The following is a 26,450-nucleotide window of genomic DNA, read 5'->3' on the forward strand; positions in this document are numbered from 1 at the left end:
GCAAAAAATTCAGTAAGTTAGGGGACAAGGAATTGTTCAGTACTTCAATTTATCCATGGTTTTCCAAGTCGTCTGAGCGACTGACAATTGGCTGCGCACTTTTTAATTGTGTTTTGTGTTTATCTTGATTATTCTGCGTTACATTAAACCCCAGCAGTGTTATGAACCTCTCATGCAGCAGTCAGGCTAATGAATAAGATGATCATGTCCCCGTAACCCAAACTCTATGGGATTCTTTATATCTTAAGGTCACCTTCTAAAGTGTACAAACTTGCTATCTTCTCTGTGAACTGAAGTCGGCAAAACTTAAGCCCGAGGGAGGGAAGTATTCTGCAGTCCCCCATCTTAATGGCTCTTTTCATTCAAACCACTGAGCTTCTGACAAAAACACCCCCACTGTCACAGAGAAAGGCTGACAGTATGCAAGCTGTTGTCCACTTCTAGACCTCAAATTAATATTTGTGATCTTTTTAGAGGATTAATGAGACAGTTCCTGAATGCTTAAGCGTTGTGAGTCATTGACAAGTCAGTCTAAATCTCTCTTTGCACGTCCAACTACGTAATTGCAGTCGATTTGGTTGTGTGTGGAATGTTCTGTAGCTATAGGGTAGAATTACAGACAAAAATAACAATATCACCACTCCTGATTTGCACAAAAAAAACTCCAATTGAGAGGAGCACAAAAAAAATGTCAAAAGGGTATTTCAAAAACTGGGCCAGAACTTGCTTCGCAGACATGCTGTCTCTGCCAACTTTTTGATGGTGCTTCTGAACAAACACACACTTCAGTGTTCCGTGTTTCCACTGTGCTTGTTTTAGCATTTTAATAATCCCAAAGATGTCATAGTGTTTCACAGAAACGAGGAACACCACTCCAAAACTAATGCAGATGGTTGCTGTTTCTTTCTTTTTTCCAAGGGAAATTATGATCTGAGGAGCATAACCATTTGACTATATACACAAAACTAAACACTATTTTCGAATAAAATAAAAACCTATGTTTTCTGAGAATTGTGATGATGAATAAACTGTTCATTAGGATAATTTACATTTCAGGACTTAACCACAACCACATCAATATTAAACTTATAATAAAGCAAAAAGTATAATTAAGTACTAATTGTCAATTTTGTCCTTAACCTTGATAAAAGGTAAGGTGGAACTAACTAAGTGGTATATTGTTAAAAACTGTGAGTTTGACTTTATTTTTAGTCACTGTCAGCTTGGTGGTTGGGTGCGTTCTCCTTAACAACATATGACGTTTATTATTGATGATCTATTCTCTATCTATAGGCTAGTTATTCAAACATTTTTTTTAAACTTTTTTAAACTTCTTTTTTAGTCATCTCACAGTCAACTATATTTGAAGACAATGCATCCACATGCATGCGTTAATTATAATCTATTACTTTGTGTAAAATGCATATTACACCTTTTCTGAACACGGTAAAATTCATTTTATTTAAAATATTAAATAAAAGAAAATATAATGAGAAACGGCCATGATTCAAGTGGTCCATCACCATAAATATCAATGACGATAGGCTAAATCAAATATACTTTGTCCATTAATAAACTTGTTTTAATCATGACGACTGCGATTCGATCATTTTTTATTGTTTTATACTCTTTTGTTCCCGAAAGTACCACAGTATACAGTGCAGTCCAAATTTTAGACACGCGTCCACGCTTTCTTTCTTCTTGTCCGAAATATTAAGACCCGCCTCCACTGCGCATCCATTCATCAGAAGGATGCTGCTGGGTCAGTTTTCTCTTGCGTTGTGTGGCTATTTCTTCTGCCATTCTACATGACAGACGTAGTGTATGGTACAGTCTCCGCCCCATAGCTGCCGATGCTATTTGAGTGAGGGACGGATAAGCCGTTTATTCAGAGCTCGTTCAGCGTCGTCAATGGCAAGCAAGCGTTGTGGTGGAAAAGCGCATACTGACTAGCGACAATAACTTCCAAACGCACCATGGTTTCGACATCGATTCCTTGTCTGTGGATTACATTTTGCCTTCATTTATGTTGTTACACGAACCCAGGAATAGCACAAAATACGAAAGAAGGTAAGCGCTAAAGTTTTCTTTCTTCATCCTTGCATGCTGAAAATTGACTCGACTGTGTGGTAAAGTGATATATAAAGCAAGAGCTGTAACTATAGCCTTACATGCGTTGCGGCGCTCAAATGAGATGGATATATACATGTAATGACAGCACATTTTAAAATGCTTAAACATTGCACGTAAGAACTGAATGATAATGTAGAGCTCGCAGTAGGCTACTGTGTACACATAATAACAGCGGCCGTACGGCAAGTGAATGATTGTATTTTAGCATTCCTTTATCAATGACAGTGAATGCTGAACCATTGCATGTGCGAACTCAAAGCAAATCTTAATTTCATAAAGTTAACTCGGCTCAAATTATATAATTTTTTTATCTGACAATCTGGAGTTAAATAGCAAGCTACGTGTTAACAGGAGTTCCGAAAGACTGCCCTCCTCAAAGCACAGGAGTAGCCTCATCAATGATCACATTAAATTGCCAAAATGTTGCCACATACGAATCCGTTCTTCCTATCAAGAAAATAAAACTCAAACGCTTCTTAGATTTGTCGTATTAAGGTGGATTAAAAAAAAACGTTTTCGAAAGAGATAAAACAACAAAAACAGAACGCAATTAAAAGTATGTCACACTGCTATTGACGGCGAATCTCAACGACTGTCAAGTCTCAGCTAATGGTGGAACGATATTCCCTTTTTAAAATTAAAATAAATATGATGATGTAGGCTACGTGGAATGTATGATTTAGAACTAGCGTCGTTTATTTGTACCTATAGATAAAGTGTCATATTGTCAAATGCTGTTTTGACCTTCACTACGCATGTATAGCTTGCATTTAATAATTTTATAGGTCATGCTGCTACAGTGGACATTCAAACATAACAGTAAGCTAACAGTGAATGTAGCCTACATCAAACATTACTGAGATCTCACCATGTTAATACATAAACACGTAAAGCCAATAATGTCAGCCACTGCGTTTAGTTGATAGCATACCCCATGGAATTTCAGTCATACAGGTATTTCAGGATGCTAATGCAAACTGAGGTTGAAAAAGTAAAGCACGCTCCAAGCATTCGACAGTCTTCACTGAAAAAGAATCACTCAATCTAGCACAGCATCAAACAGAGTCCCCACTTTTCCCGAGAGGAGCATATTTTTTCACTTTTTGTTTGGATATATAGATATATATAAAAGTTTTTTATTATCATCTTGCTTATGTCATCGTTATAATTTAGGGTTTAGGCGTTAAGACTGTATAGCTTAATGAATTACTATTGATACGCGTGCTGATGTCGGCGTTGAAAAGCAGGTGTTTTTCCCTTCTCACATTTTTCTTTTACGTTCACTCTAAATCGGTACTGCAGAGTAAGTTGCAACAAATTGGTGGAGATGATGCTAGTTTCCACGAGTAAATGTCACCGCACGGTATTATTTCATCACTGGCTGCACTAGCGAAATGAGTAGGTCTCTCGCGAGTGAACTGAATTGAGACAAAAAGCATGCACTTGAATGAGATCTCATATTATTGTTGCGTCTTCCCAAATGTACAGCACGTCTCACTCGAGCAACTGCATGTTTTACTAGAAGAGCAGGTGTCAAGACATTGCAGACGAAGTGTTTGATATACTGCAGTGTATGTCCATTTGTTTTTCCTATAACTGCACATTAATCACCTTAGGAGACGGATGACAAACTGTTCTTTTTAGCGTTGCCGCGAACGGATATTTTTGATACATTTTACGATAGGGCACACTGCTCCAGAAGAAAATATATTATTAATTATATTCTCTTTATTTATTTATTTATTTATTTATTTATTTATTTTTTGCCGTTAGTGATCCTGCTGGATTCTAAAGCTCAGCAGACAGAGCTGGAGTGGATTTCCTCTCCTCCTAGTGGGGTAAGTACTAAATTACTAAATTACTGTATCATACGTGAGTAACCTGTATAATGAAGGCCTACCCACATACCTATTTTGTTTTCCTGACAGTTTCCTCTCTGGATAAATCCACTGGTGTCACGGCTCAACTCCAGGCTTCTCAATTCAATGTTCCATTGTTTTTCGTGAACTAAACCAAGCTATAGATACAGTTTGAAAGGGGGGGTTGGCTACTACTTATGTAGGTATTCTTAATATTGTGCGCATAGTTGGAACATTATTATTAAGTGAAGTTGAGCAGCCTGACAACGACGCTGATCAATTAATTGAGCACTGATATCGCATCTTTGTTATGGTGTCTGTATGCTGCGATTTGTTTTGCTAAATACGTGTTGAGAATATTGAATAGTGGAAAGTTAGTAATAAGCGTTAAGCTTTAAGAGACATCTCAACCGACTTATACATATTATGATATGCCATGTTTCTTCTCGATTAACAATATTCTATAGTTGTTCTGGAAATAAATGCTGACCCACTTCGTGTTTTGTTCAGGAAAATGGGGGGGTTCAAGCTGAAGAAATAATTTGTGATTTGTGAACTATGTTTCCGCCTGACTCATGAAATGTAGTTTACTACATAGAGGAGTCAGAATTGTAGACATTCTTAGAAATTTGCTGAGAATCTTGGACTCTAGGTCCGAGAAAGGCCATTTGTGCACGATGTTTGTTTATGTAAATCAAGTCAATAGAGATGGCATTCCAGAAGTCCAGGCGGTGGGTGGCATTTCTGTGGAGGGTTGTTGCTAGTTCTGTGTTTGGGATTTGACTTATGGCCTGATTTCATTTTGCCTACAAAATACTTTGGCCTTAAAGTTCAAGAATGGATTTAAGGCCTTGGGTATATCACCATTGTGATAAATCAGTATTTCTTAAACTATGGGTCGAGTCCCAAAATGGGTCACGGAAATGTACTTGGTGCATCCTGGAATGAGTCTGTAGTTCACTAGGTTATGCTAGTATGTTATTTCTGAAAAGTATTGCATTTTTAATTTGGGTCCCATTATTAAAACATTTAAGATCGGGTGTGATACAACAGCTGTTTTAGCGCCATGTGGTATACCAAGCTGTAATAAACAAAATATGTTGTTAGGAAGAAAAGTAAAACATGATTCACTTCCTTATCCAAAATGAAGGCCAACCTCTTGTTGCAATGAAACAGACACTTACTAGCTACTAAAAACAAAAAATGTTTTCATGCTTTTATGCTGGCAACTCTTAGGGATAAAGGTATAGCTTGTCCTAGATTGTGTCCTAGTAACAGTTATTTGTATTTTTTTCCAAACCTATATAATTCTGCAACCGTTATTGCAAGATGGATGCCAAGCAGTATATTTTATGTTTTCCCTATTAGCCTGTGTTAGCATTCCTCTGTGATGTAGTTTATTGGAATTTTGAAAAGGGAACCGGCGTTATGGGTAACATGCTTATGTATTTTTATGGTAATTTATCTAGGTAATGATTTCTTGATGGTTTTGAAAATAGTGCATAGTACAAGTTGAATTACTGTCAACTGTAAGCAGAATAAATTGCTTCCTTTTCAGTGTTAGTCTGATTCTACAATTTGATGACTCAGAGAAAGTTCAATATAAGTTTTTATGTCTGTTTACTTAAGTAAATTCTGAATGAATCAGAGATATTATTGTGTGTATAACAAACACTATATTTTGCAAAGGAATAGGTGGATGTCATTTTCTTTTCTTTTTTTTAAATACCACTTTACTAAACAGGAATAGGCTTAGCAACTGTACATTGGAGAACCGTGTTCTTCAGTTATATTGCTGAGTTTGCCTGATAGTAGTTTTTAACGAAACATTGATGGTAAAACTAGGATCTTACATAAAGTTCGACATAAAGTTATGGAATGGACACCATTATCATTAATAGAATAATTGGAGTTCACAGTTCAGCCCATATTACAAACATGTAAAAAAAAAGGAAAGCATGACGTAGGCTCTATCCTTTCTCTACATTGTTAATTGTCCATTCACTATTTCTTTCAGACTACAGCAAGCATGCAGATCGAGGGCAGATCGGTTTCAGAATTTCATGCTGACTTCTTTCCTTAATTATTTAATTTGCCTAATACTTATTTGCTCTGACATTTTTTGGTAAATTGACCTAGAACGGCGGACTGCACATATCATATCACATATCCTTGATGAAAATGTTTTGCTGTAATGGAGTGAGCCAGCATTTCAGTGTACAGTACAGCTGTTCAGAAATGAAGACAGATTAAGTGGCTGGAACAAAAAACCAACATGCAGACTTGCCTGCCGGGAATGGAGTTGTGCATCTTTGAACTATATTATGTCTTCACAAAATGCTGGGGGTAGAACCCCTGGGGTACTGTAAGTGTTTGGATGGCGTCGAATGTCAAACTCCTGCCCTTGTCTTTCAGTGGGAAGAGATCAGCGGACTGGATGAAAACTATACCCCCATCCGCACCTACCAGGTCTGCCAGGTCATGGAGCCCAACCAGAACAACTGGCTTCGGACTAACTGGATAGAGAAGGGCGATGCCCAGAGGATTTTTGTGGAACTGAAGTTCACCTTGAGGGATTGTAACAGTCTACCTGGTGTGGTGGGGACGTGCAAGGAGACGTTCAACCTGTATTACCAGGAAACCGAGTCCGAGGTCGGTAGGAATATACGAGAGAGCCAGTACGTGAAAATTGACACTATCGCCGCCGATGAGAGCTTCACTCAGGGAGACCTGGGGGAAAGGAAGATGAAGCTCAACACCGAAGTGCGCATAATCGGGCCTCTCTCCAGACGGGGCTTTTATCTGGCCTTTCAGGACGTGGGGGCCTGCATCGCTCTGGTGTCCGTCAAAGTGTATTACAAGAAGTGCTGGTCTATCATTGAGAACCTGGCCACCTTCCCCGACACCGTGACGGGGTCAGAGTTCTCCTCCCTGGTCGAAGTGGAGGGGACCTGCGTGAGCGACGCGGAGGAGGAGGCCGACAATTCTCCCAAGATGCATTGCAGCGCCGAGGGAGAATGGCTGGTGCCCATCGGGAAATGTATCTGCAAAGCGGGATTTCACCAGAAGGGCGACTCGTGCGAACGTGAGTACAGACGTTTATTTCAGACGTGTTTCCCCTCACGGTGCGAAGCACTTCAAATACTGTGCGGAGCAAATTTAGATGGAATCTACATGCAGTGCAGTGTTTCTGCCCAAAGGATGTTACTCGAGCTTGATGGATTTTTGTTCAGTTCTGCAGTACATTGGAACTTGGCCAAGAAGGAAAATATATACTCTCTGAAAAATATATACGTATATGGAATTAGCTTAAATATAGAAGCAGTCTATACTAACAGTGGTAACAGTCAGCAGATATTTTAATTCGAGAATTGAATCTAATGGGGGCATTTTTCTTATCTTATTCATTTTAACATCTGCATATTAAATCCCATTTCACATCCAGTTTTTTTTTTTCTTCAGTTCTGCGGAAAATTTGACTTGCAAATTCTTGGTAGGATAATTCAGTCAAACAAGCAATTGACGAGTAAGGTCATGTTAGGAAATCGCGATAGTAAACATAATTTGTTTTGCCCGTTTGACAGCATAATGAAGGATAAAATATGGAGGTGTAGGATTCTTCATGTTCTAATTGGAATCCACGTTAATCGTTTGATTAACGGGCTCTTAATTTTTGCTGTAACTATGTTGACACTGGGATTAAATGATAACTCGCTCTTCGGTTTTAGCTCTGTGTTCTTCTGTAAAAGTGTTTCGCTCACTGGCGGTAAGCCAAACAATACACAGGTCTGGAGGAAGTCCAAGCAATCTTTCAATATCCCTCAGCCTCTCTCTCCAGAAAGACCCTGACAGAGAAGCAAAGCAAATAACCACCTCCCTGTGGCATGTAGGCTGTGAGTTACACACAGTACAGTATAAAGGCTCTTAAAGGGAACTCTTTCTCAAAAAGTATATTTTCAGTATTTATTTATTGTGATTATTTTTTCGTTATCCAAATTTCAGGACCGTGGCCTTGCAATTAGGATTAAAATACTTCATGTCGCTGCATTGGAGCAAAGTATTGTTTTCAGTGGCCACCTGACTTCCCAGATAAAAATCCCCATGGATAAAAAGGAAAGCATTTAGCCTCTGGAGTTTTAAGTGGTCTGTCTTGTCAGACAACCTTTTGTGTGTGAAATGGGTTCCCTTCAGCGAAGCAGCTTATGAAGTACGCAAACCAGCAATAATTGAACAGTGTGTCTCTCAGAACAAATTAGTGGTCCATGCAGCTTTTGTGCTGCACATTTATCACAAGTTACCACGTGAAGGGTACTTCATAAATGTATTATACTTTATAAAAAACCTAATAGGCCTCCGCCACCATGCTGCCGCTAATGTTTTGAGAGGTCATTTAGCAACAAAGAACTGATTCAGAAACCAAGGGAGCGTAATGGTCAGAAAGAGAGGGTTTGGTTATTATAGAAAAAATACATAAATGGCAAGACATGCACTTTCTGCCTTAGGTGCCTCAGGAGCAGCCGTGGATTATATGATCTACCGAGTGCAAACAACGCAACGGCTCTGCCTAGTATGCAATTAGAAACCTGCTCAACTGAGGTTAAATGAGTGAACATGAGAAAGTGCACATATAACTGAACTGCAACCCTTCTAGGCAATTAAGCAATCCTATCCTATGAACAAAAATGATAATTGAAACTGTCCGTTCTGCCATAAGGTATCCATTAAGCAAATGTAACTACGTTAGAATAACCTGAGTGTCTTCATAAAGAAAGCGAAGAAACACACACACAAAACAACATGTCTCGGTATTCATTCATCTATTGTAATTCTAAAAGTAGAGGTTGGCAATATGCCAAAAAAAGTAATTTTGCTTTTTTTGATGTGATGATACACAATACATATCACAATATTTTGTGTCAATATGCTTAATAAATAAAGTAGGACTCATAAGTCAAGTTTTTACTTTGATCTGATTCAAATAAACTGAGAAGGTCTTAAATTTACTTTTATGTATTTCTAGAAGTGCCTTTACATATACTGTATACCATTAAATTGTGGCCATTTTGGAATTTTTCAAGATGGTCATCATGTTGTCACAAATCTGACTATGATATGCCTTGCCTTAATATTTGTGATGGAATATGCTATGCAGGTTTACAGCAGTTCTCATTCAATATAGTGATATAGAATCAATATAGAATGTGCACTGGTTGAAATATCATTGCAGCTAACTGATGCTTTTCAAAGCAAGCAATACTGTTAGCTATCATAACTGTTGTATCTTTTTATAAAAATCAATATACTCTGGCTGAAATTGTACCACATATGATATAAAATCATGATATTCCACATCCCTAGCACAAACTCTTTCCCATGGTGGCATAGAAAATATATGGGTTTATGGTCACCTGCATTAAAAAGACACTTTGCTGTCAGAATTTAAGCCTAATGTTTTTTTAGACATTTTGTGGCATCAAATTACTCACTGAGTGTTTAACCCATCAGTGTTTAAGCGTATCGACTGGAAAATACCAAATTTCCTATGTCAGTGGAACGGTGCAGCAGAACATTTTAAGACAAAGGCCTTTTATAAACGGAGGGCATTAAATTACCGCATCCTCCTTTTTCGCAAAGCGTACAGATCATACTACAGTCCGTATAGTCCCCCCCGTGAGCCTTCCTCTGGGATACGATTCCACTCTCTCTTTCTCTACCTCCCCCACCACTCCTCTCTGGCTCTCGCTCCCTTCTTCTCTTATGTCCTCCCTGCCTTTTACAACTCCAGTATTTTTCCCGACTGGCCCCGAAACACACAACAGATGATTGTGAGCGAGCAGCAGCCCACATGAAATATGAAGGAGCGGGGTGTGGGAGAACCGACAGAGATGAGCTGTCAGTCAGGCCGTCCAAAGAATCCCACACTCCACGTGCTCGCATGAGAGTCCTCCAAAGTGTGTTGTGATGGATTCATTCGTCACCCTGTCTTTCAGGTCCCTCCCTATCTCTGACTCTTTGTGGGGAGTCATCAGCGCTACATGTCAGTCCACTCTTTCTTCTCGTTCTTATGATTACACCTGTTTTTTTCTTTTTCTTTTGGTGTCCACTCATACCTCATTTTTCCTCAGCCAGAAAGAACTGGCTTGTAGGTGTTGGGCGAAAAAGGCATTTGAAGTGACCTATACAGGGCATGTTTATGTTGCATAACCATGGATGGTATTCATTTGAAGCCTTCCTTAGCAGTGGACTTTTCGCTGAAATGGAGGAATCTTGTAGAGAGACGCCTTTTGTTTCCCCGTTTTGCACAAGGAATGCACTTTAATTGAATGTATGGGCCAATTACATTTTACTGCTATCTGCTAACTATAAGTTAGCGACGGTTGACCTACTGAACTGCGCATTACAGAAAAACGGTGGTATCTCCCCTCGCACAGATAAACCCACGGGTTGTTTTATCTCTGCTATCAGTGGATTTTAACAACCGAATTAACGCAAGGATATCGCGACGTCTGGAAAACACTCGACGCCATCAATCTCCGGAGAGTCAGCAGTTTGGACAGAAGTTAGTCAGAAAGTGATTGATGAGCAGGAACTTAGGGGAAGGGCCTATCTATTCAGGTCGGCCACAAAAGGCAAGGTGTGTCAGGGCAGCAGGGATGCGGGGCCCAGGCTGGGCCCGGAGAGGGCTCCATTTAGCATTTCAAATGTACCGGGAGTCAGGACTACTCACAGATCCTCGACACCTCCCTGATTGATAAGCTGTATATTTGCGTTCCAAATGGTCATCCATTACGAGCTTTACTGAGCTTAATAATGTAAATAAGAGGGAGCGCGGTCAGTCCCTGGGGATACCCCCAGTCTTAAATCATTTGAAATTAAAATAATTGGTTGATGGATTGGGCTCTCGTCAGTCTTCACCGTTGCTGTTCTGTCACTGTGACGGGGAGTTTTCCCTCTTTTGCTGGTGGCAGGTAGCATGGTAAATGACACAGATGTAGCATTGTGTCTTCAGTGTAGTAATGCTGACACCCTGACAGCCAGTATGAGCTGTGTTATTGATTTCTCCTATATCTAAGGTCTTCTATAAAAATCTGTCTTTATTTTGGCGGGCTTAAATAAATAGGTTACAAAGCAAAAATATATATGAATACATACTTTTGAATGGTTAAATACTATGTTATATTCTGGGGGTTAGCTACAATTTTCATTAATTTTAGGATGTTCTAAAACATTGCATAGGCATTTTAAATACATATGCAAGTGATTTTCTTCACAGGATGAGATTAATATATTTGTCTTGGCCCTGTAATCACAGTGGTTTTAAACAAACATACATGGGTACTCCAATACACATGCGCGAACACTCACACACACACACATACACACGTACACACGCGCGCACACACACACGCCCGTGGACTGAAAAATGGGGATATGTGCTTGTTTTACACAAGGAGAACAAGTCACTGGGAAAAATTGGAGGGCTTTCACGCTACAGACTTCTTCTAAGCCCGTTTAAAAAGTCCTCTCTTTGTCTTCTGGGTGTTAGGGGAAAGAAGTGCAAGGTTATGTAATAAGTTATCGATTTTCTCCTTAAGAGAAGATTGAAGCGCACAACCACCCTTTCAGAGGCTCTCTGCGGAGCACCAGCGGTGACAAAAGGGGCCTTTGGCCTGGCTCCGAAGGTGTTAAGATCCCAGCCAGTCACATATCACTTTCACCCAAATGCCAGGGGGAAACCACACTAAACGGCGAGACATTGTCTTCGCTGACACCGTGTTCGCCTGTCCGATCGCATCCTTCCCAACAGACGGCGGCGAGCAATTACAAAAAAGGCATCTGCGCCAAGGTTTAGATAGCTAAAGAGAGTAAGCTTAAGATTGTAAGAGGTATAGAACCGGGGATCGATGAAAACGTCTAGACCTGTTAGCGCAAGCGGGGATGAGGCCCCGAGAGCCTGCTGGGAGCGGGGCTTTTGTTCGGCGGGAGGAGGGGGCCGCGGAGGTGACTCCTTAGGCGCCCGGGGTCAACCGCCGTGCTCATCCATCTTCCGTCAGTGGCAGCGTCCTGTCAGGCCGCCGCTCACGTTACTAAGCAGAAGAGGCAGGTCTCCATTGTGGCCACTGGCCCGTTCGCAGCCAAGTGTAAATGAAGTTAATATTCACTGACCTCATGCATAGCCAATGAGAGACCTGGGCATCACCTTGGAGATAATGCTATCTGGTGCAAAAAAGCAACAAAAAAAACATCACAAAAGGTCCATCTCCTTTTAGGGTTTATGCTTTTTGCAACGATGCAAGTATCCGGGTTAGATTTTCCCCTAAATAGTCAACTGAACAGTTGATGCGTTTCCACAATGATAATTCATAAAGTGGATTATTTTTCATTATTTGCTGCTTTTATATGAATGTTCATTCCTCCGGCTTTTCCAGTACCAAAGAAAAATAAACTTTTTCTGGCAAGACTTCTGTGGGGCTAAATTTGTCTGAGGTTGACATAACTGTTAATAAGGAAGATCTCTTTCCCAGAGATGTACTGGACCTATATTGAAAGAAAATGGGTTTTGGATTTCAGTGAAAAAAAATTAGAACCATAAAACCATTTGCAATTCACTGTGGCCCATATTATTAAATGTCAATGTTTGCTGAAGAAAATGCAACGTGTAGCATCAAAACAATATAATAAATCTACCCTCTGCTTACATTGTGCATTTGTTCCATCATGTATATACACTCAGTGAGCACTTTATTAGGTATTTAGTAGATTTATTTTTAGAGTTATTGGTCTTTTGCTGCTGTAGCCTATCCACTTACAGGTTTGACGTGTTGTGTGTTCAGAGATGCTCTTCTGCATACCACTGTTGTAATGTGTTATTTGCGTTACTGTCACCTTCCTGTCAGCTTTGACCAGTCTGGCCCTTCTCCACTGACCTCTCCCATTAACAACACATTTTTGCCCTCAGAACTGCTGCTCACTGGAAGTTTTTTGTTTTTCGCACAATTCTCTGTAAACTCTGAGACTGTTGTGTGTGAATATCCCAGGAGATCAGCAGTTTCTGAGATATTCAAACCAGTGTTTGGCAACAAACAATAATTCCATGATCACATTTCTTCCCCATTCTGACATTTGGTCTGAAAAACAGCTGAACCTGTTGACCATGTTAGTATGCATTTATGCATTTAGTTGCTGCTCCGTGATCAGCTAATTAAATATTTGCATTAACAAGCTGGTGAACAGGTCTAACAAAATGTATCTAATACATGTACCTAATAAAATGCTCAGTGAGTGTAATAGGAAGTCTTAACATATAATGGAAATACTTTTCTGTGAAAATGAAGGTTACCTAACTTTCACTCTATCCTAGAAAGAAGTTTGGTCTGCAGTAATGGCTTTAAAGGTGACACTGAATCCAACATTAAAAATGAATACGTTGTTCATTATACTGTAGCTCTCCACTCAACAGTTTAACAACACCCTGTGCCCTATGACTTTTCTCTGGAACTACACATTCTACTAAAACATAGTGAATATATATGTTCAATTTTTCTTTCAAGTGGAATGGAAACATAGTTCATATAATTAAAAGAAAACATTCTCACTATGTGACCTTTTAATATTCTAACAATATACAATTGAGCATTATCTTTCATGTAACGATTATATATTTTAAAGATGGATTGGAAGGTGACAGTAACGCAAATAACCACGCATTACAACAGTGGTATGCAGAAGAGCGTCTCTGAACACACAACGCGTCAAACCGGCTACAGCAGCAGAAAACCAATAAGTCTCAAAAATAAGTGTAATAAATACCTAATAAAGTGCTCACTGAGTGTAAATACAGTTTTGAATGTTCCAGGTTTGCTAGCTAAGAAGTATGAACCTCAAAGGGATTAATTCATAGCTCTTGGTGGAGAAAACATACAGCTATTAAAATAAAGCCGTTTTTCAAAATTCTCCTCAGCCGCCAGATTGACACGTCTTTCCCAAAAGCTGACTGGTGAAAAGAATCGAAACGGCGCAGAGCTCTGCAGTTCAGCAGAGCTTAATGTAAATGTGACAAGCAAGCCGGCCTAATTATCATGATTATAATCCATAACCGCATAGTTAGCGTTTATTTAAACGGGGCCGCGGCCCGGGGTCCGGGGTTTGCGCACCGCGCGGACGGATCATTTTCCGCCGGGCTCGCACGCCGACCCGTCTGACCCCCCCGCACTGAATGATGCATGGCGATGACGCCCCTCTTTCCACGAGCAGGAGCGGAGGAGGGGGGTGGGGGGGCGCGCGTTGACGGCTCTTTGTGCATCGCCCGGGGCCAGGGGTGGGGGGTGGGTGGAGGGGGGAGGGGTGGATGGCAACAGGTCAAACGGCTGGTTTGACATTGTCCCCACGTTGGGCCGCTATTGCCGCGAAGGCATGGCCGCTGAGGTCGCGGGGGGCCGAGCCGGTGATAAAGTTTTTGGGTTTTTTTTCCTTGTGCTTTCCAACTTCATTTTCTAATCGCCGATTAGTCGCGGTGGTGGGGGGGGGGGGGGATCGGGGGTCCTGTGCCTTCCGCTTTCATCTCCATTAATAACCGGCTCTCTTTTCTCTCTTAAACCCCTTTCATCGTAAGTTCTTTCCGAACCTTCCACACACTCCACTGCGAGCGACCGCTTAGCTGCACCAACCCACCCCCCAACCCCCCCAGCAGCCCCCCGCCCCCCTCCCCCTCTGAGTTAAATGAACTAAAAGAAAGTCGATTAGGCAGGGACATTTTCCACATCAGGATGAATTCATTAGGAAAGTCTAACGCTGCATGATGAATGGAAGCTGTGAAAAAGTTTCTGGAAGAGGACATTTTGTGGACACACAGTTCAGTTCCTCTCCAGGCAGAACAAAGTCCAATAAATTATGTAATATAATTGATTTAATGTAAAAGTGTCCTCTGTTTAGAGTTGTCCTATGCTTGCAATAAATCAGCATGGAAGCGTAGATGGAATATAGAGTAGAGTGGAACAGTTGTTCAGGTGTACACAACTGCTGTGTAAATGTTACTGCAGTAGTACAGGTTTACATGCTGTGATGGTACATGCTGTCAAGGACAACATAATGTTGTATTATTCAGTTGTATTTTCTGTTGAGAAGGAACATCTGTTCCTAGCTGTAGAGTCAACAAAATTCACATAAAGATGAAGTTACTTTTTGTTAAAACTTCTTGGCCATTCAAAGCTCTCTGGCTGATATTTCATCCCCCTCCTGTGATACCAGTATGATGTTACTTGCATGTAAAAAAGACATTGGTTTGGGTCAAAATCTTTCCTTAAATTTAACTGAGAATTAAATGAAACCGTTAGCTTTTTCCATTCACAAAGACAGACTGCCGACTGAATTATTTAACCTGCCAAATCACTTTCATTAGGATAGAAATATAAAACATAACTGTAATTTTGAGTCAGAATTAAGGTGCTGCAAACATTAGCATCATGCGACCTTGAAAAGTACTTGGTGTTTGGTTTTTTTAGAGAGCAGCCTGAGGTGTGCTTTAAGTAGACTGTAATGTAAGAAAATGCTAATCTTTTCCCCATTTCTCACAGAAAGGTACTGATCTCTCTAAGCCCAGGTACCACATATGAATGGTGCAGTTGTCTATGTGTTTTGAACTAGCAGAAGCCAGCCATCTTGTTTCAAGCAATGCATGGTGTTGTGTGAATTGGGAGAATGTGATTGTTTCTTTTTGCCATTTAATCCCGCAGACTCTAAAAATATAATCTACTATTTTGCCATCTTGTTTTACACTCCAGAACTTCCTCCACCCAGACATAGGTGTGGACATTTTTAAATGAGCTTGTTTTGAGGGGAATATGCTGACAGTCTATCGATGGTTCTGTTGTGTTTTCCAACAGGGCTTCAATGAGTTCCTCTGTTTTCTGATTTATGTTGCTGTTTCCTGAGTTGTGAATAGGGCTTTTGGCCTGTATTCAAACAGCATTTGTCATTAACTTTGTCTAATGATTGAAATGTTTTTTTTTCTTCACAAACATAGTGTGATTACACCAACGATCACAATAGCCGATTCGCCAAACAGTCTGTGAAGAAACGTTTGTGTTTCCCTTGTAAACCAGAGTCAAGGACAAATGTTTGATTGAATACAGGCCTTTGTCTCCAGAGTTGGAAGCTTGGAATTGAAAGCCAAAATGTGTTATGTGTTATCCGCGTGTGTGTGCGTGTGTGTCTGTGTGTCTGCGTGTGCGTGTGTGTGCATGTATGTGTATGTGTGTGTGCGTTTGTGTAGTCACATCTTATAAACACATCTTATAAAAAGGCTACAATGTTTTACAGTGCAGGACTCTTGTAAACCATATTAGGATGTTGCTCTTCGTAAACGTGCTTAACACAAACAGAACACAAATTATGTCAAAGGGGCTGTTACTATAATTGGTTTCATACATTATATTAACCCACTAAAATAGTATAACTTTTACCCTCTGTTTACAGCTCTGTAATAGTGAGTAAGATCAGGCTAGAAGTTAGAAGCTAGATGTGCAGTCCATTTGGTGAGACTTTCAGTGCATTGCACAGAAACAAGAGGCATACAAAGATCCAAAGCATGAATAAAACATGTTCCTTGTATGTGGACGAGTAGAATAAAAGATGTACCATTTTTTAAACTTGCAGGCAAACCGTGACCAGGCAACACACGTCACACGCTGACCTTAAAACAAACAAACAACGCAGAGGAAAAAGAAAAAGCGCATATTTCACCAACAAAATCCTCGGTGAGCTGGCTCGTCTCAGCTGAACTGTGATTAAAGCTGATATTTGCGAAGGCGATTCCCCCCTCGGTGCGGTCGGGGGAATGTTTAAGGAAGACAGCGGCCGTTTTCGGAGGGGGGGGGGGGAGGAAATAAAGCGTTTCCTTTATCGCGTGTGACCCGCTCCGCCTGGCATTCATCAGCGGCCGTGCCGGTGTGGTCGTTCCGTGGGCCGCCCGTTCTCCGTACCTCCTTTATCACTCTAATGGGGTGCTATCTCCGAGCCGCTACCCGTCTCTCCGGGAGGCCCGCCGCCGCATTCTTTCCTCGCCGAGCTCCGACACGCGGGCGGATTCGACACGTAATCGGGTCGGACAGGACATCGGCCGGAGGGCAGGCCCAGGCCTGACGAGACACGTCAACTCAACTCGGGCCTTGCAGGCGCCACCCGGAAGTCTCTCTCTTTGGGTATAAGTCAGTAGCACCCAAGGGGCCAGCTATTAGTTTCACAACTAGATATGAAGTCACCCACTAGTGATACCTATATCTTGGCTCAAAAAACTAATTTTCCAAATGGACTCCATTCGTGTTTGACAGGAAGTGAAACTATGTTTCTTCATTGTGCATGTGACTAGACATGTGACCCACCTGAGCATGAGCAGTGAGCGAACCTGCTGCCCTGGGTGGCGGAATATTTCACCATTGTTTTCTATTGGCGGTACTACCTCTAAACACTCACCAAGCATTTTATTAGGAACATTTTTACTTAATTGCATGAATAAGCAGATGTAATAATCCACCCAAACAATTGTGTCGCAGCAGTGCAATGCATACAGCCATGTAGATATGGGTCAGGAGCTTCAGTTAATGTTCACATCAACCATCAAATATGATCTGGCTACAGCAGTAGAAGTCTAAAAACTAAGTCCAAATAAAGTGCTCGCTGAGTGTATATTATATACTCTAAGGTAGCACCTGACTACACCCCCAACCCCCACCCCCCCGCCCCCAACACCTTCAGGATTATCCCAAATGGAGTGTTCCTCCAAGCCATCGCTAAACCGAAACGAGACAGATTCCAGGAAACGCGATACCGCTCCCCGTCCCTGTAGACCTGAAATTGCCTCTGCCCTTGATGGTGGAAAAGATAGCTACCTTGATTTAATGGCAGGGTTAATGGGAGGGGATACTTTTCAAATTTTGGCAGACTCTTTTTTTTAAGTGATCTTTCGCTTTGCGCTAAAAGGTAATACTAGCCGCGAGGCACGCTGTGAAATCTGATCTGTCGGTCAACGCGTTAACTGCATTGACCGAAAGAAAACAACCGCGCTGCCCGTTGTGTAACACCCGGACTTTAATAATAATTATCAACGGGAATGGCTACAGGAAACAATATCTCACACTGTCACAAAAATGTCACCCTGGCTTCAGAACATTATCCGTCTTCTTTCTTTTTCTTCTTTGCGGCCTCTCTAAGGTTTGTCCTTTACTCTGCAAATATTTTGAGCACTTGGATACAATACAAGAATGTTAAAAAGCTGCACAGAAAAACTAGTATCTTAAACCAAATAGAGCATTTTATTTTTGTGTGTGTCTGGGCAAGATAACATGTCTTTGTTTTATCCACAGTCTCTCAGTCTAGGGCGCGATAGAGACGTTCTCACAGCTGTAAGCTGGAGCTTATTCCTCACTGACTTCTAAGGCCCTTCCTTTTCCATCAGTGCAGTGTATGAAAATGCTGACTGCAGTCTGTTTTCTCTTCTCTGACTGCAAAGCCTTGACCACTCGAAGGCAAATTACAGACACAGACTCTCTCTCTCGCTTGCTAAGAAGCCTGGTAGAAACGCCAGACAGTTTTTAATCTTTTTTTTTTTTGCGCTGCCCAACCTCAACCTTGTTTTCTAAGCAGTGACTAATTTCTTCATGTTGTAATTGGGTCGAGTGTTTATCTCACCCTTTCAGTTGCTCACTTTAGCAACTGTTGATCTTAAATGAGGCAAAACTATGAACTGTTGAAATGAGGTCTGCTCGTTGTTGTTTTAAGCTTACTGTGAGAATGCGTTCGGAAAATTAACTTGGGAAAATTCTTTGGTTCCGACATTGAAATGGGGTATGAAGGCACGTGCAAGGATGATGTAAAGATTGATACTTTCAACCGGGTCATTACCCTGAGCTCCGCCTGTTTGCACTCTCTTCCTAATTAAGTACTCTGTACAAGTATTGCCTTTCATTGGGACACTCCCAATGTTGTGTAGGTAATATCTGTAGGTGTAGGATATATGGTAGATGCTTTCTGCTTTCTTTAATATACATTAATTAGATTTTAAATATTGTTTTTGTATTCTGCATCCATGATACACTGTTTAAGTCACTGTGTTTTCAAAGTAATATTTCGGGGAGTGCTGTGGCGGTATGTGAGTTGTTCTGATAGGAATACGAGCACTCGACGGCCATGTTTGTCCGTGTCATTCGCAGTGAAGCTGGAGTATCCGGGAGCTGGGATAGAGGTGAGGGTGGGAGGGGGGGGAGGGGAGCTGTAAACGGTTACTCATGACACAGAAGAGTTTTATTTGAGGCCTAATCCGGAGCTTTTTTCCGTCATGTCGATTATCTAAACATTTCTGGGAAAGCAAAGCCTTTCAGATGCACCAATAAACAATGACCGATTTCAAAAAATACAAAATAAAAACACTTGAGAAACAATAAACACGACTTGCGCAGAAAACGGTTACGCAGAGGATTGCCGGTGTTTACTTTCCGGAAACTCTTCCTGCACTGCCTCTGATACCGCTAATCTGGGGCTAGTAGTTTTTCGCCTGTTGAGCGTCTGGAGTCGGGCTCTTAGTGTGTGTGTGCGGGAAGGGAGTGGGCCGTGAACCAAACCGTGATCCTCTTCTCCAGATGCTCGCCCTCCAGCCTGCAGCTCTCCGAACGAGGAAAGGCAAACAGACACAGTGATTTATCACAATGTTCAAACAGCCTGAGCGTTAGAAACGCTTAACTGGCATGTGTAACCAATCCGCGACTTTGGCGTCTGCGACATCACGTGGCTACTAACGCAGACTGTAAGGGAGAGAGAACGGCGCATTGTCATTGCACTGCGGGGCAGAATATTCCGGTTTTTATTCAGCCATGAATGCTGTTTTTAAGATGTCGCTTGCACATGCAAAGCGAAGAGGACACAGAGAATTAAAAAGAGCACTGTTGACGCAATTTATGTTGGTATTCGCTAAGCAGGGTTCTTGTTTTATTTTTGGTAGCCTTTGCAGAACACTCCTGAAGGCTTTTCAGAACAGAAAACAGAAACGGCTTCTTTCACCTTTTCGAAAAATCCTGTTTTCAATTACACACACTTATAGGTAAAGAAACGTGAGATAAAAACATGTCATGTTTTTTTTTTCTTTTCCTATGCTGAAAAAAGGTCTTATTTCATTTTGCCAAGCACTGAGATAAATTCAGTATGACAGGGCTTTCATGTCCCTGAAACCGAACTACCCTGTCCTCCTTTCACTTTTTGCCATGGCATGGAAGTGTTACTGTTACAGCCTTGATTCAGTATTTTTATTTTTAAATTGTTTTTTTCTGCCTTTCCTGCATCAAGTGTAACGGAATGCTGGGTCTCCCTCAAAACATATGAGCAATGAAGATCTGGGATGATGATATGATGATATGTCAATTTGTATTTCTGCGTTTTCTGACTCACAAGATCTTACTGTGTCCTTGTGCACAATTAACAGAGGATGATAGAGTGTGGGGTATGCACTCCACACATTGACAGTGAAAGCATGGAGTGATATAGGCACAGAAACATTACTAATGTGGTTAAATTAATGTGGATCCAGAAACTTACATTAACATGAGATGAACTATGTGCACAGCAAAAAAATCTAAAATATATTCCCTGACTATTTGAATTGTATTTTCAAACTTTCATTATTGTGCAGTGCTTTGAGTAAGTGTACAAATTCAACTGCTATGATGTATAAGCATTTGTGCCAGTTTACTGATAATGTTAAATGAATGTGTTTGTTTTAACTGCAATGTACTTTGCAAACTTGTCATAGTCACTCATAGTTATAATTTATTGTATTCTTTTAAGGGAGCTTTGCATAAAGACAGAATTTTTTTGGGAAATTAGTGTATGCATTCTCAGTTGGGGTATTCCAAATAGTGTTGGGGTGTTCCAAATAGCTTGGGGGGATTTGGGAATAATTCATGAAATGGCTTTGATCCTTGACATTCCTTTTACCTTTTTACTTTTTTGATTTTGGAGGGCATACCAGCTGTAGTGCTTTAACAGCAACTTGAGTTTACATGTTTGATATGTAATATTTAATATTTTAGATATTTAAAACATTAAATATCTGTTATTTAACATTAACATTTAAAACAAAAGTTCAACACAAGTTCGGAAACTCAATGCACCACATCAGCTACAGCGGAATTTCTACTATATACACTAGTATATGTTATTTTCAACACGTCGTCAAAACATTGACATTATATCGCGGTGCATTCCATTCCAGCGAAGGCTTTTTTTTTTCATTTGAAATGTGCTGCTGTTTCCCTCCAGCCTGTGGCCGCGGATTCTACAAGTCCTCCTCCCAGGACCTGCAGTGCTCCCGCTGCCCGGCGCACAGCTACAACGACCGGGAAGGCTCCTGGCGCTGCGACTGCGAGGACGGCTACTACAGGGCCGTCTCGGACCCGCCCTCCGTGGCCTGCACACGTAAGTGCCGCTACCTGGCCGACTGCCGCACCGCCAGCCGGGCCTCCGCTCGTCAAGGCCTCTCAAAATGGCCGCCCCCGCCCACCGCCACGTCTTAATAAATCGGTAAACTGTTGACGCATAAATCACACACCCACTGCAGGCTGCAGTGCTGCGAGCAGTAAACGCGCTCACGCCGGGTAGTTTGCCTAAATTGTTATTCCGTTACATAATGGAAGCTGTGCTGACAGCGTTGTACAGTCTGGCGTTTAAAGCGGGGGACCCCCCACGTTTAACGCACGTCTCGAAAAGTAAAATACAAATCTGTACAGTCAGACTTGGTGTATACAGTTTAAAAAAAATGTTTTGTCTGCCAGTAATCGAGGTCTATAACGAAATGATACATGTTATGAACAGTGAACCATTTCTGATGTGAATCTGCATTCTTGGGCCTATTGCACTTTGGATCGTGATCGACTAAAAACTGAATGATTGTTATAGCAGGATACAAATCTAAATGGATTGCATGTACCTGTATGCAGTTTTGGAAAACCAAACTTTTGGTAAAAGTGGGATTTTCTCAGAGAAAAAGAGCTTTATTCCTGGCATTTAAAATACTACATTTTCATCATTTTCATATCACAGTGTAGTATTTTTTTATATATACTAATACAATAAAATGTGTTATTTTAAATGCCAGGAATAAAGCTTTTCTCAGGAAATCCCAGTTTCACCAAAAGTTTGGTTTTCATTAAATGATCCAAAACTGCATACAGGTACATACAATCCATTTTGATTTGTATTCTGCTATCACAATCATAATTACAATGGTAACACAGATGTGTCACTCAGACTAGGAGACTCCACTGCCCAGAGGAGAGTGCCGGTTCCGGTTCTTCTTCCAGTCCAAAGCTCATCAGCCACATGCTATCCAATATCCCTGAACGGCAATATGTCTGTAATATTATGTTCAAGGACTTGCTTGTGCTTTTTTCTGTGTTTTTTTTTATTGCCTTGGCGGGTAGGTAATGATCACTGGAGCAATTTGCCATTTCCTGTCTAAAAGATTGCAATTATAGTCAGCCAGTTCTCGTGCCTCCATTTTGTCCTGGTGAGTGTGGCAATTATTTGACAGGCGTTGATGACTTGTTTACTTGGGCAAGGGATCCATTTAGGTAGGCGGGGCTCTCCTTTCTGGATCCCTGGAAATGGTTTCAGTTGCAGTTTCAGCTACGAGCAGGCTCCGCAGAGGTTGATAGAGGAGCGGGGAATTTCACTTACTTAAACAAATGATTTCCCTTGGTGGGACAGGAGTCCCATTAAGAAAGAATCTGGAAAATTAAGATTTTTTTTCCTCCTCCCCCTCTGACAGGTTAATTCATCGTTCACGCCCCGGTCCCAAAATGTCCTCTGGTTTTTCTGTTAACAGAAGTTTCCATTTCCACGTCTTAATTCCGTGACTAACTCAAAGGGCGGAACCGCACTGTAAAGCAATTTGACCTAATTGCGTCCCGGTTCCCCCCAATCAGTAAACGGGGGAGACAAAAGACCCACATTCACCATGTAACCCCTCAGATCCTTTTATGAATGACAGATCTATTACTTTCGACTCCGGCGATGCTGCGGTTTTACTGTCTGGAGATGAATAACGTGCTTTAGTGTTCCGCATTTGGTACTCACTTGACCACGGGGCAAAATACACATGCAAGAAGAAGAAATAAAAGCTACAATACTTTCTCTCAGTGTGGTTGTTACGCCAAGCACTGTGAAAACTGTAGCCAGAATATGTCCATACATCACCATTTATCTCAATTATCTCCGGATTACCTTATTTTGACTACAGGAATTGTCAGGGGCTTGAGATTTTTTCCGTGTGGGTTTTTGCAGTTCTTTCGGATTGAATAGTAATTGGACGGGAATTTACATTCTTTTGAATAAACAGCCTGATTGACAGATTCTTAAATGAGCACTTGGAAGCCTACAAAATCTTAGGCTCATGACAAACAGTGAGACATCTCTTCAGTGCCCGGATTAGGAAATTCCAATTGTGAGGAGAAAAACAAGATTAAGATATGTTGTAAGGTATATAAACGGAAGGATTCCGCTGAAAAATAAATCTCACCCTTAATCTTCCTTTTGAAAAGGCGTCCAAACATGACATATTCCTTTTTTCTAAAAGTTTTTTTTGTCGGTGTATTCCTACAGTAATCCCATTGATAGGAGAGTCACTTACTTCCGTCGTTTGCAGACCTCAGAGATAATGAGTTTGGGGGGGCTTTCCTTTCGGAGAGCCACGGGATGTTGATAGGTCTCCGAGCCTCCCCATCAATCACGCGACAGCTGTGTGCGGGGCTGGCATGAGAGGAGTCTAAAAAGGGCAGTTGTGTGCACACCCCACCCCCCCTCCACACCCTAGCCCCTTCCCCCGCTCTCTCTCCCCCTGTCCGCCACCTCACCGAGTTGACATCTCGTGGAGCCTTCATATCCCGCCAGCGGTTGCTAGGGGACGAGGCGGGGGTTGGAGAATACGGAGCGGTAAAGAGCTTCCTCTCCTCCTGTCATGTGCAATCTCCCGTTTTCCGCAACTTTTCACTCGTCGTTTGGAATGCAGTAATGGCCGCCATGTCGGAGCGGGGTCAGGGGTCGGTGCCCGTGTTTGTCCATCAAAGGATTTCTGCTCGGTTGATGTGATTTCATGTAATCCCCCCCGCCTCCCTTCAATCCTTATGGTATGTCTCATAAGTTAGTGACGATATCCTTAATAGGCAATTGATTCGTAAAGCTTTGGAGATAAGAACTGGATTCACTTTGTTTAAGCTATGACCGGATAAGGTCTCTAATACTCACATAATCACTAAGATAAATTAATTAATTCGAAATAAGTACTAGGGTGAAAACAGTCAAGCAGTATCTTTTGTATGCACTTTAATATAATTTCTGTTTAGTTTCTGTCCCATTATTGTGCCAATTGGAACTGTGAAAGTAAGATGGAGGTCTAATTACTGCACCATAAAGTAGCACATTATTTCTGCTCTTTTCTCATCCTTTTCATATTCTTCATTAATCCCAGTGGCCGCTGCCCTCATGGTGATATACCGCAAAATAAAATGTAAAATGTAACGCATAATGCTGAAATTCATAACTCAACATTAAGGGCATTCAGCAGTGGGTGTTGCATTGAATGGTCCCCTAACAGGGGATGTCTTGACATACTTTTTGAAAGGCTGAGTTCGATTTCTGCAAAATATGTGGATGTTTGAGAGCCTGGAATTCATTAGCGCAGCGTGAACAGTGAGAATCATCAGAGGTGAATATTCAATGGTAAAATCACAGGTTTACCCAAACATTGGAGAATTGGCTTTGGAATGGAGTACGCAGTGACAGGACACACACACACACACAGGCACACACACACACACACTCACTCACACACACATACACACCCGCGCGCACACACACACACACACACACACACACTCGCACACACGGACACGCACACACACACTCACACACACGCACACACACTCACACACATGGACACGCACGCACACACAGGCACACACACTCGGACACACAGGCACACACACACACACGCAGCTGCGGCTGAAGGAGACAGACGCGTCTGTTTTGCATGTGATTGAGACGCCGTGGCCTGTGAGGGATATGGACGCGAGGCCTCGTTGCGCAGGCGGGGGTAGCAGATAAGACAGAGAGAGCTACAAGCCCTTGAGCTCAGAGGATCAGCCGACAGACAGTCGGAGCTTAGGAAGTGTCGCGTCTCTTAGCCGCAGGTGAGGATGAAGTATCTGGTCCCAGTGAGTGAAATGGAGACACCGAGAGCGACAGGGGACCAGAGGCAGGATGGGCAGAACAGAAAGGGACGTCTCATTCGGCTAATGCCCTGTACACTACGAAAATGGCACCGCTGACAAGAGCGGGAGTTAACCAGGAGTTGTTTTAACACGACTACACTTATCTTAACGCGAAACCGAAAAATCATCGAGATTAATTGTGTTTGGTCTCAATCTTAGTGATGCCAGTGTTTGACGACCTTGTAATACGTGATTGCTTTTCCAATCGAAGGGTGTTTCAAATATTTTCTGGTAAATATGCAGAGACATATTTGCATTCGGGTTGATTATTTGCACATGCGGTACGTTTGTGCAAAGTCCGTGGCAAAGGATTTGTCCTTTTTTTAGTTTGAAAGGGTTCGGTTAAAATCAATATTATTTTAGCATTGTTCACGACTATTTGAGAAAATGCAATAACTGAGTAAATCCTGTTTCAAAGACTTCTTTGCGCTGCCAAACCCTCGCCCTTGAATTTGATGTTGCAATGTGGTATCGATCAAGAACAGTTGAGTGTGGGAGATGGTTGGAGTCGGGGTAAATGGGGTGTGGGGACTTATTTGTGGTACAGTGGGGAACTTAGCGGCGTGACTTGGAAGCACACAGGGCTTGCACATGAACAAACAATAAAGGCATTAATTCAAATTAATTCCAAATTGCTATTATTCTACTGTAATTCATCTAAACCAGTGGCTCTCACCACATCCTTTCATTAGCATTTTAGCGGTAAGGAAAACATTGCCTTGATTTTTGCTACTTGAAACCCACATTACAATAATCTCTGAATAAATGAAGGGATTATTAATAAATGTACTCGTGGAAATAAAGAACAACCAAATCACGCAGAGTTAAACCTGTTCCTGAGTGTGCCTGGGTCCCTGATGTGGATTAAGGTTAAGAATTTGATTCATGAGAGAAGTCCTAGTGTCTACAGCTGTACAGCTCTTAAGTTTCAACTTCACCTGCCGCAGATGGAGATTCTCATATCCAGAGCTGGATCTTGTTTATCTGTTTGGTTATTCTTTATGAGAGGGTTACGCAACTAGCTCTGCGGTTACATCATTTTCATTTGTATTGCCCAGGTCTTGTAAAAATATAGGTTATGTAGAGTATGGCACAATTGGAACAGACCAACTTTTATTTTGTTTTCTTTCTTACAGGAAACTGAAGA

General features: G+C 41.5%; 1 protein-coding gene across 3 annotated transcripts in view; it reads left to right on the top strand.

Moving 5' to 3' along the window:
* Nucleotides 1–1,959: 1,959 nt before the first annotated feature.
* epha7 (eph receptor A7) overlaps nucleotides 1,960–26,450 on the top strand; it is a 69,003-nt gene continuing 44,512 nt past the window's right edge. For all 3 annotated transcript variants that reach the window (XM_061241273.1, XM_061241271.1, XM_061241272.1), the window contains exons 1-4: nucleotides 1,960–2,070; nucleotides 3,907–3,971; nucleotides 6,408–7,077; nucleotides 21,297–21,452. In XM_061241273.1, coding sequence (XP_061097257.1) covers nucleotides 1,977–2,070; nucleotides 3,907–3,971; nucleotides 6,408–7,077; nucleotides 21,297–21,452 — 985 coding nt within the window. In that variant the 5' untranslated portion in view covers nucleotides 1,960–1,976. The remainder of the gene's footprint in view (nucleotides 2,071–3,906; nucleotides 3,972–6,407; nucleotides 7,078–21,296; nucleotides 21,453–26,450) is intronic.

The sequence above is a fragment of the Conger conger genome, chromosome 5, assembly GCF_963514075.1.
Source record: "Conger conger chromosome 5, fConCon1.1, whole genome shotgun sequence".
Taxonomy (NCBI): domain Eukaryota; kingdom Metazoa; phylum Chordata; class Actinopteri; order Anguilliformes; family Congridae; genus Conger; species Conger conger.